Source organism: Anopheles marshallii, chromosome 3 (genome assembly GCF_943734725.1).
Source record: "Anopheles marshallii chromosome 3, idAnoMarsDA_429_01, whole genome shotgun sequence".
NCBI lineage: Eukaryota > Metazoa > Arthropoda > Insecta > Diptera > Culicidae > Anopheles > Anopheles marshallii.
This window is the reverse complement of record NC_071327.1, coordinates 24,089,598-24,104,999: the sequence shown is the minus strand read 5'-3', so window position 1 is coordinate 24,104,999 and position 15,402 is coordinate 24,089,598. Positions and strand designations below refer to the sequence as shown.

At 45.7% G+C, this 15,402-nt stretch overlaps 3 protein-coding genes across 3 annotated transcripts; 2 read left to right on the top strand and 1 right to left on the bottom strand.

Moving 5' to 3' along the window:
* Window positions 1–333: 333 nt before the first annotated feature.
* Window positions 334–1,847, bottom strand: LOC128712398 (tubulin gamma-1 chain). Its single transcript, XM_053807291.1, has 3 exons — window positions 1,799–1,847; window positions 1,531–1,733; window positions 334–1,461 (listed from the first exon to the last, which is right to left on the bottom strand). Exons 1-3 carry the CDS (start codon window positions 1,845–1,847, stop codon window positions 334–336), a joined length of 1,380 nt encoding a protein of 459 aa, XP_053663266.1.
* A 1,386-nt stretch (window positions 1,848–3,233) lies between these two features.
* Window positions 3,234–7,361, top strand: LOC128714625 (uncharacterized). Its single transcript, XM_053809498.1, has 6 exons — window positions 3,234–3,732; window positions 3,803–5,845; window positions 5,921–6,212; window positions 6,278–6,605; window positions 6,681–6,835; window positions 7,013–7,361. Exons 1-6 carry the CDS (start codon window positions 3,234–3,236, stop codon window positions 7,359–7,361), a joined length of 3,666 nt encoding a protein of 1,221 aa, XP_053665473.1.
* Window positions 7,362–11,897: 4,536 nt separating this feature from the next.
* Window positions 11,898–14,970, top strand: LOC128711236 (sodium-coupled monocarboxylate transporter 1-like). Its single transcript, XM_053806103.1, has 7 exons — window positions 11,898–12,446; window positions 12,518–12,569; window positions 12,643–12,710; window positions 12,786–12,940; window positions 13,700–13,840; window positions 13,915–14,893; window positions 14,953–14,970. The coding sequence occupies exons 1-7, from the start codon at window positions 11,898–11,900 to the stop codon at window positions 14,968–14,970; spliced, it is 1,962 nt and encodes a 653-aa protein (XP_053662078.1).
* The last annotated feature ends 432 nt before the right edge of the window (window positions 14,971–15,402 follow it).

Below are 15,402 nucleotides of genomic sequence, written 5' to 3'. Positions count from 1 at the left end.
CATCATGATCGAAGAATAAATGAAATACACATTAGTACACGTGTAAGATATAATGGTGCATTTATTGGCACTAATAATTAAGTATGCTACTCAACAATTCATATCCCTTTCGCTCTCTCTTTCTATCTCTTTTCTCATTCGAGATTCTATTCCGCTTTTAGAGAGCAACCGTGTTTCTATTCATCCCATCCATTCCTATACTTATTCGATTCTACTAATACCATTCCACCTCGTCCAACAAACGCCTCTTCCAGTAACGATATAATTAAAAACAGTGAGTAAACTGGTGCTTCTCCGTCTCGGTTTGCTTGCTTACACACAAGTCGCGGAAGCTTACTGGTTTGTTCCTGCGCCACCAGCTGCACGGCTTCCATGCCAGCTGAGGTAATTCTCCTTCGTTGCCACCTCGTACTCCTGCACGAGCGCATCCACAACATCACGCGCCTCGTCCATTTCGCTCAGATCGTCCTTAAACTTGTCCTCCTTCTTGAATTGATCCAGGAAGGCACCACGCTTACGCAGCTTGTCGTACTGTCCCAGTGCCCGTTCGAACAGCGAGCAGATGCTGGTATGATTGGCCAACATCAAACCCGTCACTCGGTGGCTGCTCTGCACATACGGACTGCTGCGTGACAATGCCACCTGAATACTGGCCGGACCCCACGGTATGAACTGGGCCAGCTTGCGCTCCCGGATACGCTGTATCGACTGATGCACCTGCGAAGGGTTCACCTCGCCCTGGATGATGTTCAGGATGGAAATGTACCGATGATGGTTGGTTTTGTCCGGCCCGGTCGAAACCATCATGTTTTTCGGCTGCAGCAAGCGTCTCATCACATCCAGCACGGTCGTTTTCTGCACCGATTGGGTGTCCGATTCGGTCGTGAGTGGTGTGTAGCCGGTCATGAGGAAGTGTAGCTGGGACGTGGGAATAAGCGGTGCGATCAGCTCGATCAGGTTGTTGTTCATGTAGGACGGGTAGCGAAGGGTGGTCGTACTGACGGACATGATGGTCGACACGAGCGTGTTGATTTGGGCGAAGCTGGGATTCTCCAGATGCAGCCAATCGGTCGCGATGCGATTCAGCGCGGTATTGTCCAGCACGACCACACAGTCGGCACAGCTGGTCAGTCGGCGCAGCGTCAGCAGACTGTTGTACGGTTGCACCACCACATCGCTGATTTCGTCCTGATTCGGGAACACACTGTACGTCTGGATGAGCTTCTTTGGGAAATGATCCGAAAGCCGTTCCATGATGTAAGATCCCATACCGGATCCGGTACCGCCAGCAATCGAGTGACACAGCACGAATCCCTCCAAACTGTCACTTCCGTCCGCTTCCCGGTCAATGATGTCGAAGACTTCCTCGTGCAGTTTTTCACCCTGACTAAACCCGGAAGCCCAGTTGTTTCCAGCACCGCCACCATCCTTCGACAGGTATACGTTTTCCGGATTGTACAGCTAAAAGGAAGTATGAGGAAGATGTTCTTATTGACCGGCAATTCAAGCCTCGTACCCTTACAGGCGTACCTTCGCGTACGGTGAAGTCATGATCGAATGAATCACACGCGGTTCCAAATCCAGCAGAACCGCCCGAGGAATGTAGTGGTCATCATCCGCTTGATAGAAAAACACATCCTTCCGATCGATACCATCGCTGGCAAACTCTCGCAACATTCCCGACGGTGAGATGCCATGTTCCAGACACAGTCGCTTCCAAAACTCAAACCCAACTAAAACGAACGCAATGGCAATAAGGTACATCGCGGTTTGTTGGTCCGGATTTACCGGTACTTACTCTGATTTCCGCACTGACCCAGCTGCAACGTAATGATACCTCTTGGCATCTTTGCGATATGTTTCAACGCTTGGACGGCACTTAGCTAAAGTGCAGTGTTCAGAAATGGTTCCTTTGTTCCACAAACGCTAGCAAAACTTTTCGAGAAATGCTACCTTTATCGCACAACGAAACAACAGAAAATGCGCTCAATTCGCACTGCGTCTTGCTCGCATAGAGCTTTCAAATTGTACCGTCGTTTGGAAAACTTATCGTTTGTTAGCCATCGCCAGAAAATGTTTTGAAACAGCGCAGAAAGAGCGCAAATAATTTACCACACGTTTGTGTTTGCTCGATTAGCGTAGTTAGAGCATGAAACATAATCAATTAAAACCAGAAAATACATTTCTAATTTTAATTGTGCACAAAACGCAGAGAAACGCAACGTCCAATGATGACATCTGGCATTGATATATCGTTTTGATCGTGCGGCATTGACGTTCATGACAGCGCGGTACGATTCAACCCTGGCGCAAGAAATTGGCGAGTCGCACACTGGTTTCATTTCTATTCAATTTTGTTGTTGAGCAATTTGTAGCATTTTGGAAACGGTTCTTTGACCTAAAAATAGCTTATAGGCAAGCGAATGTAATTACTTAATATTTTAAATTCATATTTTCATTCTTCTGAATGTACTGCATTAACCATCGTCTCATTGAGCGCAGCTCTTTCGTTGGAAAGAATGAAATATAGCGACCGATTGCAACTTATCGTAACGCGTGTGTATGCTCCCATAATCATGGTGGAAAAAGTAGGGTGGTCAAACTGGTAGCGCTTTTTCCGACTGTTTGCCTTTGTGAATTCGTTTATTTTTGGTAACTACGTGAGTAAGGAAGAATGGTATAACTAAAGTGTACGCGTGTGCGGGACCGCAGATTAAAAGTGATTAACATTTAGAGTGTTTTGACAAAATGTCTACGTGCGATAGGTAGTTCTGGCAATGGAAGACGCAGGAGCGTAAAGCGAATACCTAAGCTGTATACAGATGCGGAAAATTCTTCCCCATATAGCGTTCTGAATATCGAAACGCCTATAGCGTACAATTAATTGTGATTGCGTTGTGCAAAAGTCGCGGAGGTGTTGTGTGGAATTTTGTCAACCCAAAGCGTGTGCTGCATTACGAACACAGAATTTCGCTGGCACGGAAAAGAATCAAGCTTTGTGTCGGTGAAGGTGCGTATGTGTGTGAGAATTGAGCAATGTGTGTATGGTGGATGTTACACCCGTCCGTCTCGTTTGACGCTGTGCCATGTTTTCGATACTAACAATTTGTGGCAAGTCTTAATTTCGCTGTAAGCTTATCAATTGTTTACGTGTCGCGGTGCGTATAATAGATAAAGATTGGACATCTTCGCCTGACTGACAGCAGTTGCCGGTACAGTATTTAGCAGCGTCCATGCATTCGATCAACCTGGACAACTGTGAAGGGGAAGGATTGGCGAACCCGACGAGAAGCAATCTCTCCCCGGTCGAGGACGGTGAACCCACGCGTGAAGAAAGACTGGACGAAACGGATGAGAATGATAACAGCAGCAAAAGCCAACGCATTATCCAAATGAGCTCATCAGCGTATGACCGAATATTCCACAGGACGGATCGGATGTCGGAGCGAAAATCTTCCTCCGTGTTAAGCTCTCCCGGTCCATCCTCATCGCTAAAAGAGCCAGAAATGAAGCGAGAAACACCGACAGCTGGTTCTCCACAGAGCAACATAATTTTTCATCGCACCTACAATAAAAAATCCTCCCAGGTGGTGTCTCGCGAAAAAGCGCTAGAAAATTACCCAGGGCAACTGTCAGCGACGGCACGGCGTCCTGTGATTTGTGTCGAGGATATTCGATTGCGTATTGGTTTGCCGAATCGCCATGGTAACGTGCTCTTTCGATCTGACGTCTGTAAGTTGGATGATGTTGTTCGAGTTGTTGGTGGCGGTGTTCTGATATTGTTTTACTTTGTATCTTTTAGCAAGCCATACCGACGACGGCCCGATCAGTCGAATCAACAATTCTCAGTCTTGCATCATTCGGAGGTCGTTTCACAAGGAAAGCCTCATGTCGTGTGGCATTGCCAAGATTCGTCTAGAGCAGGATGCGTCGCGCTCGGACGGTGGTAAAGATGGAAGTCGCAAACGTGTCAGTTATTCTTACGGTAAGAAGGATCGCCCGGTGACGCAACTAACGTTTAACTCAGAAAGCGGAACAGTTCAATGCGAACAACCTTCCGCCGAAGATATGGAGATTGGTGAAGAACCGGTAGGCCAAGAATTTGTAACGTACAATGCAGAAGAAGCGGTCGAGGCCAGCTCAATGGCCAACTCGTACGGTGATGAAGATAGTTCCGGTTGGTCAAAGCATTTCTCCACCCGACACAGTATGGCACACCGTCGCCATGCGTCGGCGGACGATGGTCAACCGACGTCACTCAGCGAGTTTGATCTAATGTTGCAAAAGATCAACCAAAGCGTACCACCCATGTCGCACCTGGATCGTATCGACCAGTGGCGCGTAACGCCGGAAGATTTGCTACATTCGATCCCGACCAAGGCTCAGATTGAAACCAGCTCCTCTTGGTCGTGTGCCAAGCGTCCCTACTATTACGATGCCACCAACGGATCGAGCGATGAAGATTCGGACACACTGGAAGATACTGCTGGAGCGGCTGGTGCATCCGGAGGACCTTGCACCAGTGCGGGACTGCAAGCGAGAAGCGTTAAAAAGAGACGTCCGATTGATGATGGTGGCGCACCGTTAGAATCACCCAACACTGCCATAGCTAACCCGATGTCGGCAACATTGCAGCTTTGGAACGGCGCTGGGCACAATGACGGTAAAGGTTTGGATTTTCGGAAAAGTCAAGTTAATCCGGAAATTGATAAACCAACCAAACAGAACGGAGTAGCGCCGGATTCAAGTCAAGTTTTGGTACGGAAAAATTATTACAAACTACCTACGCGCTATCGTGCTAGTATGGAGCGCGAGCGGGAGGGTGATCAGATAGAAGAATCGGACCTTGCTGGCACCAGCTTGCCGTCCTACAAAGCCAACCCGTACGCCTATCTGCTGAGTCGGGATGAGGAGGAACGAGAGAAATTTTTGCAGTATCTACGCATTAGTCCAGTGTTTCGTACGGATGAGCAGGTGGCGACTGGAACGCGAATCAGAGGCCCGGTGGAGAAATGTAGTGCTGCTGGAGTGACCGGGACGAATGAATCCAACGCAAACATGATAAACCCCACCAATGTCGTCAGCTCGTCGAAACCAAAGACGAAATCGCGGCCGAAAGTGAAACAAACCAAGAGGAAACCAACCTCCAAACATAGAGCCCATCCGTCGATAATTGCCAGCAGTGGGCTGCGAGGTGTTCGGCGGCTCGTTCTCAGTAGTTCGCTGCGTAGCGGAAAAGTAATACGCTACAGAAACAACCGTTCACATGAACGACATGTCGCCAAATCGAGAAGAAGGCCAATACCGAAGAGTATCTCCAGCGTTCCGTCCGTTCAGAAGAAGCAAACCCAACCTTCTCTTTCTACTGAGAAAGATGTGGAAAATCAGGAAAAGTGCCATCCGGATGGCAAAATTGATCAGCAGCAGCAGGTCGCTGCTTCACTACCTTCGACGTCATCTTCCACATTGATGGGCAAGAAGGGGAAAAGTGCAACGCAACGCAACCGCTGTTCCGTGGATAGTGCGGTCAGCAGCTCTACCAGTGCCGAAATGCATGCCGAACAGCAACAGCCGGTGGGTAACCGATCGAAAGAATGTCAAACGATCGAAACCATCCCACCGGACCAGGCACCGGCCCCCGTACCCATTATCAACGAAGGCAAGCGCATGCGAAACCCTCTGAATCGGGCGGAAGGTGACGTGCTGCACCTGTTCCTGCTCGGCGAGCAGCTCGTTGTGGTGCAGAAGGAACTCGTCAGCTTTTGGCGCTATTCGCGACTGTGCTTATTTCTGGGCGTGAAGCAGGAATGGCAACGTCGCGCTCAAATTCGACGCTGGAATCATGGTACGTTTGTCCCCCTTATTTGGGTTATAATTATGTTAAAGATCGCTTTTTTGTCTATTTTCCTTCCTTCTACAGATACGGAGGTGGATATGCAGAATGCTCGTCGTATCGTGTTAAACAAGCAAGATCCCATTTACCTCGAACCAAGGGCGAGGAATTTGAGTGAAGACAAGTCTCGCATATGCCCGCTAGCGTCGATCTACGTGAATGCGTACTTTCTTGATACCGTGGCCGTACCAAAGGTGACAAAGGTTAGTGATGGTAACGTTCCAATCGCAGCTGGAGACGATAATGTCGACGAGAATGGTGCAGATGAATTCGACGAACTGTTGCGGTTGAAATCATTTCAGTTAGATACAGTCAAAAGGTACTTATTCCGCTCAAAAAACCAATTCGAAAACTTCACCGTTCAATATTTCCTCTTTTTTCAAGCTCATTGGATGATATTCGGTTTTTGCCATTACCGAACACCCGCGACTTTCTCATCAGTTGGCACGAGCACGTGTCACAGCTAGAATCACGCACGGGACTGTGCAAGTATAGTCTGACAGCGGATCTGCAAACGTTGGCCTGCATCCGAGATTTTATGCCCGTCAAGCAAAAGCTAACTACAATTAAATGCATCAACGACAAAAAGCTGGTCGGAATGGGACACACCACGATACACATCTGGTGTTACGAGAGCGGTTTCATCCTTCACACGGTCGATTTGAAGCTGGAGCTGGGAATAAACATTTGTTGTTTCCTACACATTGAAGAGGTAAGGTCTCTCTGCCGAATCTTTAGCAGTACAAAATTGAATTCGTTTTTACCAATATGATTCTTCGTTTCAAAGAACAATGACAATACGCTATTAATGCTGCAAATGCACCAGTCGGATGATCCTGGAACGAGCCATAATCGCAGACTGCTGAAAGTGATTGCCCTCAACCTGTACAAAGTGACATGGTACATTGCGCACAGCTATGAGATTGCACTGGCATCGAAGAGGTAAGTTGTTGCTTAATGGAGTAATATAGGGGTTCGAATCTAACTCTTTCCATTAAGAATTAGACGCTTTTCTGAACTCAACTTAACCAGAATCCAGGAATGATTCTATCTTAACCTTTTAACGTCTACAATCCTGTAAAAAGCAACAAATGTAATTAACTTTCTATAACTTTTCAGTATTACCAGTGAAAGCCAACAGTGGGCACTGGACGAAAACAATGGCTGTCATCGACAATGTTTAACGTTCGACAGTGGAGAATTGCTGATGGTCAGTCTGAATGATCCTACCGTTTGCTGGACGAACCATCAACGATTGCACAAGGATCTGCAGCGTGCGGAAAATGGATCACTACACATTTACAGCCGACTGCGCAGTAACGACGGTGGCAGTGATCTATACCGCCCGCGCGAACGCATACTGAACGCAGGCCACTGGAACGGTGGACGTGATTTGGTGTTTTTGAGCGATCAATTCCTTACTGTTAAGACGATCGATGAGTACATGGTGGAAGAAGGTAAACGATAAACCAGAGGCTTTTAGGACGGTCGGTTGGCATGCGTTCCTTTGATGCTTGCTTTAAGCTTTGAATTTAGAATTGTTTCAAAGGGATAACGGTCCAGCGCAGAGGAATTTGAACAGTGCAATTAGTGTGTTTGAATTGCATAGCATTGTTTACTGAACTGATGGTAATATAAGTGTTTGTATTGTGTTCTATAATTGCATTCGACAGATTTCGACGGTGTAGATTTTTGTTGTTGTTAATGTATTTTCGTGTTCGCTGCTTAATATGCCACACAATTCGGATAAATATTTGATGGAACCGACCGTCCGACAGAGAGTTGTAAAATTAAATGCAATGTTTAAGCCATGAAAGTCATTGTAAACTTTGCGCAAGTGGGAAATAGTATGTTTAGCATGTAACATATTCACACAGACTTTGGCTAGAGGCAATACTTTGGAGATTAGCGAATATAAACCCTTGAATGATTGAGTTAAAAACAATGTTCAAAATAGTATTTATTGCGTTCCTTTCAACTTCACCTAATCGATGCTCGGTTAGCGGTTTGGATTGGCTAGTTGTGTCGCTATAGAACATGTGTGATCTGCTAAGAAAAGTACTTTGAACTGTACATAGTGTACCATAGAGGTTTCACTTAAGAAACAAAATGGTTGCATGAGGTATCGAAAATGCAAAAAAAAACAAACACACGTATTAGTTTATCCATTGAACTGAAGTGTACTACATGCAGAAAACAGGAAACAAATAATAAAGGTGATAAGGAAGCCTCCAGATCTCGCTTAGAGCGCATTAGCGTTCCGATGAGTGTTTTTTTTTGTTTTATGCATCAGATAACTACAATAAATAAATATATATTTTAATTAATGAAATTTCAATGGAGTGTGGAAATAGATCATGAAAGAAATGAATGCTGAACGAATAATTCACACTCCTAGCTGCGACCGCGAACAATTTTCTCGTCAAAGCTTGCGATCGCCTTTGGCTGCCCAAATGCAGTAAGAATGATTTTTTCTAATTATGTTTTGAGTTGTGAGCATTTCGTGCTTCGTTGCTTAAGGCACATAAATAACACTTTTTATAGTTAAGGCTATTTTTTGAATAGAAAAAGAGGTTTTCTAGTTTTTCGGCATTGCGCATAGAGCAGTCGTGTCGTGCAGGCATAAATTCGTGCAATATTTTTTTGTCGAGCAGTTTTTTGAGAAAACAGCACAAACTCCCATTGTTTTGTTTGGTTCTCTCTCCGTTAACACCGAATTTCAAAAGCTTACTCGGTGGGGGAAGTTTTCCTATGCATTTTATAAAAAAGCTAAAATTTTCCTACTAGACGATATTTTTCAGATGGATTTGTTGATTTTGTGCCGTAACTGCTAGAATACGGTTTTTGTCCCGCTGAAGACAGCATCTGTTCCATAGTGCAAAAGTACAACCTGTCAAAACATCTGCGGTTTGTTTGTTTTGGCTAGATTTTCCAAAATTGGTAGCACGGTTTTGATTGCTCGCTTTTGTGACCGTTTCTATCGAATGTAATGAAATTCATTGTCGTTATTCAGGTGTAAATATTGGCAAACGATCCGTTGATCGAAGAGGATAATTGCGGCTCATCACAATTATATTGGCGTAAGTACCGGAGTGTATCGAAGTTTACTTCTCGTTCCAGCAAGTGGTGATGCCACATCACAGCGGTCTGTTTGAAGGTTGTACTGTGTTTAATTTTAGGGATTTCTGTAAAAAAAAGCAATTTGTTTTCGAAATCCATGCACGCTGCCCAACATATAATTGTCCCCGCAAGCACCGTGTGTTGTCCATGGTTTGCGTTGTACGTTGCATAATCTGTGTCCCGTACGGTGAAGCACACGAATGTTGCGATGCAAGGTAATACGCGGCATCGGGCCTCCTCACATCACTACTACCAGAGCACGTGGCGAAACGCGTCAACTGCGAACGTTACGCGCCCACGAACGGGACGGCGATCGATGTCCGCGCGTCGTTTAACGCGCTATTGTTGATTGTGCTGCCGAGCCAGTCAGTTGACGAACAAAACACACCGGCTCGACTCAACCGAGTACGAAACGTTGAGCGGAGGTAAAGGTCGCGATTCGCGCTTATCGTGCTCTCAAGGTAGTGTACTTTCGAACGCGGTCAGTGTGCGGTAGTACGATCGAATCTCGCGAACTGCGTTATCGCACCCGGAAAAGAGTGGAACACAAAACGTGTGTCCTTGGGCAATATTCATTGAAGTGCATTCATTGAAAGGGGAAACATTGAAATGTAAGGCTTGTTCTAATTGTACACGGACAATTTATTAATTCGATTAGTAGCGAGGTGTCCGCACTACTCACAGTTGTTGATTAGTGAAAGTAATTATGAAGTGGTTGTTAGCCTTTTTTTAAATAGCTTAAATTGAATTACACTCCCGTACGTCACTCGTTGCGTCGTAGATGTGCAGCTTTGATATCGAAATCGTTTATTGCAACAAAACGAGCATAACATAATGATGTCTCGCTGTGTCGCTTTTGATCGTTGCGTTATCTAGCGTGAGAGGGTTACGCTCATTCCGCGTGGAATATATTACACCAACGCGTTGGCGTGTTTCTGACTTATCTTATAATCTTCCACGGAAAGGTGAAGGTGGAGTTGCGGTTGAGTGGCGTGATTTATCCATCGAACCGGTGCGTCACACCGATGGACGGATTTAAATTAATATTGTGATAAAGTTCGATATCGTCGTATATGCAGTGCATGGAACAGAAGTCTAGGGCTAGTGCATGATCAAGCAGTTAGCATGATCCTCAGGCCTGTTTTGCATTCCTTACATTGTGTTTAAATAGTGTGATCGGTGAAGATCACCGTAGGTTACAGCGCTCAAAGTGATCGTATTCAGAAGCTTTTGCATTCCTTCGTGGTAGCGGTGGATTCTATTATTTTCCTTATTCGTTTGCCGATGTGAGGTGCCTCCACTATAAATACCCCTGATTTAGTGCAGCAATTCATTAGAAACAAAAACACCTATGGATCGGTGACGAGCAAGAGACAATCGAATTCAATAGCTGAAAACGCAAATCGTAACACATACCGACACAAGGCATCTATTTGAAACAGCGACAACCTTCACTTGGGCAACGGGTTTGACCCCGTGACGGTATCAATGCATGCGTAACCGAAGAAAAAGTGTAACTTCTTGCTCGTGCCGATCGTACTTTAGCGAAGGCAGGCCAACCAAATGAAGAAACAAAAAACAACAACATCGCCGCCTCTTGTACACGCTATAATGGGACGCGCAGCGTCGTTTGTTTATCGCTTGAAAGTGCACTTTAGTTAGCGCGGTCCGACTAAACAACAACGCGCGAAGCATACCATCCATCCTCCCGTTTGTAGGGCCACTGGGAGATGTGTTAATGGGGTCCCGTGAGAAGTGGGCACATTAATCTGTATTGGAGACGCGAATCAATCGACAGCCTGCGCAACGTCACCTCGGACTTAACGCGTGCTAATAGAAACGCGCACACGCGCCTCCCGAGGTTTGCGGGTCAAAGTCCAGACGTTCGAGCCCCGTCGCACCACAAACATGGCACTCGAGACACCCCGATTTCCAGTGTGGTTCACCACTGTGGCTGGTCGTCGTTAGCGTGTTGTTTGTTTTAAAAGTAACCGGTCGATGTGTGTTATGTAAATTAATTTTAATAATACAACCGTACCATTTGTAAGGTTTGCAATTCGCGTGTTCTAAGAAACTTGGAAAAAAATTGCTGAGAACAAGACATCACTTGTAATTGTTGTTGAATGAGTGAAGAGGTTTGTGGAAGTCTTCCATATCCATAAACTAAATTCCGTCAAGCAGTTGAAGTTGCTAAAGCGCAAACACATCGAGAATGGAATTCTCGCAACAACCACAAACAATTAGCTAAAGCTGGTATCTCGTGCTGTCCGATGCGGTTTGCGTCAGTCAGCTACACTGGATTGTAGCACGGCTGTGTTATTGGTACTCTAAAAGCTTGAAGTTCCATCTCGTTTACTGATCTCGGAACTCTTGATTGCTCCCGGAAGCCGTTTGTGGTGTTCGGTGCAATTCGCCCAGTCATTCCAAATCTCCCCGTACACCGAGTGCCCCCAATCGTGGGCAATGATGGCACTTTATCACAGGCGCTTTATAAACACTCACGATGTTTTTGTTTTATTTTTTTATTACCGCCACCGCCGCCGTGTTATCGCGTGTCTACGACGCGAGTTCAAAGTCCCAATTCCTCGCTATTCCTCAAAGTTCAGGCAAAGTTCCTTAAAATCGCTCCCTGACGTGTGTGTGCGTTCAGTGCGTCCAGGAATTAAATCAATGGCGCTTTCGATTGTCATCCTGAGCGATACGGATGTAAGATATCACGGTGGGGCGCAATGGAAGCGTACTTTATCTTTTAAATTTTGAAAGGTGTCTTAAGGTGGGAGGCGATGAAGGCAATCGCCACCGTTTTTTGTTTGTTTGATAGCAACACGCATTAGTCATCGTTGCAAACTGAAAATGAAAACCGATGTCCGTATTTCGTTTCCAGATGGCGTCCGGGAGAAGCACACTAGCCGAAAGTCTCCGTGAGCTGTACCAGTTCAGCGTGGTGGATTACTGCATGTTCGGTGCGATGCTAATCCTTTCGGCCAGCTGTGGAATATACTTTGGCTTCTTCAAAAGAAACAAAAGCGAAGAGGCGGAAACGCCCGAAAGCAGCAGCAGCGATGATGAAAGTGGGCATCGTACGGTAGTGTCCGGTACGGGGAAGAATAAGGCAAAGACCACCTTCGGATCATCGACCATGGATGAGTATCTGCTGGGATCACGGAAGTTGAAGGCATTCCCAGTGGCAATGAGCCTTGTGGCGGGATACATATCGGGTGTGACGATACTTGGAACTCCGGCCGAAATCTACAACTTCGGTACACAATATTGGCTGATCGTGATACCGATTCTGCTGATGGGTGTCGCCGTCTGCACCGTCTATCTGCCGGTGTTCTGCTCGCTTAAGCTGAATTCTTCATATGAATATCTGGAGCTGAGGTTCAACTCGTACGTCCGGTCGATAGCATCGATCATGTTTGTCATTGATGAGGTAGCGAATTCGAACTGATAACAGTATTCAACACGGGGTAGCTTACTCATGCATCTGGTCGCTTGTTTCAGCTTCTTTTCCTCCCGATGATCATCTACGTACCGGCGTTAGCATTCAATCAAGGTGAGTGACTTTTCGTCGCAGTTTCCGGCAAGTAGCAAGAGCTTTAAAACTTAATAAATTGTCGTTCTTTTAGTGACCGGCTTCAATCTGTACGTGATTGGCGCGATCGTGTGCGTCGTTTGTATATTTTACACCCTTCTGGTAAGTCATATCGATCGTAATTAGTCGGCTACAGATATATTTTAATGCTTTTGTTTTTGTAATTTTAATTTTCAGGGAGGTATTAAGGCTGTGGTATTTACCGACGCGTGGCAGGTAGTGGTGATGTTCATCTCCGTCGTTGTCGTCGTCATTATCGGCACAATCGCGATCGGTGGTCCGGATGTCATATGGGACCGGTCGGTGGAAGGCGGACGGATAGATTTTTTCAAGTAAGCATTTTAAGAATTCAGCTTCATACATACAGACCTAAATGAATCTTGTTAAAGAGTATGTTAGATTAGATGCTGTATAACTAATCTTACAGATGAGACGATATGATAGGTACATTTGCAAATAATTAATTTTAAATGACCGATAGAACCAGCTACGCTGCAAGAAACGTTCAGCGATGTTTATTGTTGACAATGTCTAGAATTCGCGAAACAGTCACGGTGTAAAGTACAACAGCTAGTTAAAGAAGAGCATGATATTTTTATGATGCGATTATCATTCGGTTCTGCATTTATTGCGGTACGGTGTATAAAGATTAGCTTGTATACTTACTTACTTATCAGGCGTTACACTCGCTTCTTGGTCGTGGCCTACTGCAGGAATCTTCTTACGTTCAAGTCTGCAAATTCATTATCTTGTTTTTTTTTTTGTATATCAACGCCATCATTCCATCTTAATTTAGACCTACGATCCCGTTTCGGTGTAAAAAAGCTGTACGGACTGGGTTGTCCGGTGTCATTCTAATGACATTGTCAGCCTATCGGATCGCAATGAACCTGATCTCGTATTTCTTTAGAGTTCACCATATAACTTTTAGAGTTCGTCATTGTAGAGGCTACTCCTTAGTCTATTGTTACTATAGTGTTTGTAAATAGTTCATAATGATCACGATGAAAGCCCATACAACTGTTTGTATCTATCTTGCTAGTTAGCTGACAATAATTATCTTTTTCTTATATTGTTTTTTTCTTCCACAGTTTCAATCCCTCCATGTACGAGCGTCAAACATTTTGGGCTGTGCTGATCGGTGGCTTCTTTTACTGGACGTCATTCAACTCCGTAAACCAAACGATGGTTCAACGGTACATGTCGCTACCAAATTTGAAGAAAGCAAAGCTGTACGTGATCTTCGGCTTATCTTTTACTGAGTGCAATTAATTTATATCGTCTCCCTTTGGTGTGCATCTTCCAGTTCCATTGCGATGTTTACGGTTGGAATGGGCGTGTTTGTGTCCGTCTGTTGCTACGCTGGTTTGCTGCTGTATGGCAAGTACTTCGAATGTGACCCGGCCACGGTTGGCCTTGTGACGACGGACGATCAACTGTTTCCCCACTACGTGATGGAATCGGTTGGAAAGTTGAAAGGCATCCCGGGACTGTTTATTGCTGGTGTATTTGGAGCTGCACTTAGTTCACTTTCCGTTGTACTGAATTCTACCTCAGCTGTCCTGCTAGAGGACATTTTAAAAGGACTGTTTCGGGTTAATCCCTCCCCGTTTGTGGCGAATGTTTTCGTGCGCGGCAGTGTGGTTGTACTTGGACTAGCCGCTATGGGATGCTTGTTCATCATCGAGAAGCTGGGTGGTATACTGAGTGTGGCTACCTCCCTGTCGGCGATTGCAGCTGGGACGACGTGTGGAATATTCACACTGGGAATGTTAATTCCATGGAGCAATACGAAAGGCGCACTGTTCGGAGGTGTGTCGGGTGCGCTGCTGTCCGGTTGGGTTTCGCTTGGTAGTCAATTTGCTGGTGCAGCGGGTGAGATCGTACCACACAAGCTGCCCGTTTCGGTGAGCGGATGTATCGAGGATTTGATCACAAACGTTACCTTGGTAAATCCGATCTATCCCGACGAAAGGGATGTTTTTCCGCTGTATCGGCTTTCCTACCACTGGATTACTCCGATCGGTGTACTGACGGTGCTAGTCGTTGGCACAGCCGTATCGTTCATCACGGGACCTCGGGATTTGCGGCACATCGACCCGGAACTCATCTCACCCGTGATCCATCGATTCTTGCCACAGGAATCATTCGGTAACTTCGGAACGGCAAGCAAGAACTCAACGGCGGGACCAGCGGTTTTCAGTGAAGAAATGCAACCACACACAAATTTGTCCCCATCAACGGGTTCAGTCCCATACGGTTCGACGGTGGAACGAAATGGACAGGTATGTACGGGTGTGCTTCGAATTGAAAGGAAAACTAAACCTGTCTTCATTCTTTCTAGGTAATGAAATCTCGATGATGAAGCTGTAGATCGTGTTGCAAATGACTCGTAATCGAAAAACACACATATCCCGACGAGATTCCCGCTGCGGTGCCCGGGATATCCGCGGCAGCTCCGTGCCAAATTTGGTCACCAAATGGATCTTTTCCACTACTGACTTAGAAGTGAGAGTATTGAAGCAGCGCAAAGACAACCACACTAGGGCGTAGGGCACGGTTATTGAACCCGTTCCAGGAGTAGTTTACCTTTGGCACTAGAAAGACTGTGTACAAAACAATCGTGTGTCTAATCAGCTTCCTATAGTGAGTTGGGGCTTTTGGTGGGACGCTGGAAACAAAAATTATTATGTAGTTTGCAAAGAGTTTGTAAGGCTTTGTACTTGTATTTTGCTCTTTGTTTTACATGTGTAAGATTTACGAGATTGTAAGCGTAATGTATACAACAAACACA

Coding starts and splice junctions, on each gene's coding strand:
- LOC128711236 (XM_053806103.1), top strand. CDS start 11,898: ATGGCGTCCGGGAGAAGCACACTAGCCGAAAGTCTCCGTGAGCTGTAC. Junction 12,941..13,699: donor GGACGGATAGATTTTTTCAA/GTAAGCATTTTA, acceptor TTTCTTCCACAG/TTTCAATCCCTCCATGTACG. Junction 13,841..13,914: donor AATTTGAAGAAAGCAAAGCT/GTACGTGATCTT, acceptor TGCATCTTCCAG/TTCCATTGCGATGTTTACGG.
- LOC128712398 (XM_053807291.1), bottom strand. CDS start 1,847: ATGCCAAGAGGTATCATTACGTTGCAGCTGGGTCAGTGCGGAAATCAG. Junction 1,734..1,798: donor GGGTCAGTGCGGAAATCAGA/GTAAGTACCGGT, acceptor CGTTCGTTTTAG/TTGGGTTTGAGTTTTGGAAG. Junction 1,462..1,530: donor TGACTTCACCGTACGCGAAG/GTACGCCTGTAA, acceptor ACTTCCTTTTAG/CTGTACAATCCGGAAAACGT.
- LOC128714625 (XM_053809498.1), top strand. CDS start 3,234: ATGCATTCGATCAACCTGGACAACTGTGAAGGGGAAGGATTGGCGAAC. Junction 3,733..3,802: donor GCTCTTTCGATCTGACGTCT/GTAAGTTGGATG, acceptor TGTATCTTTTAG/CAAGCCATACCGACGACGGC. Junction 6,836..7,012: donor ATTGCACTGGCATCGAAGAG/GTAAGTTGTTGC, acceptor ATAACTTTTCAG/TATTACCAGTGAAAGCCAAC.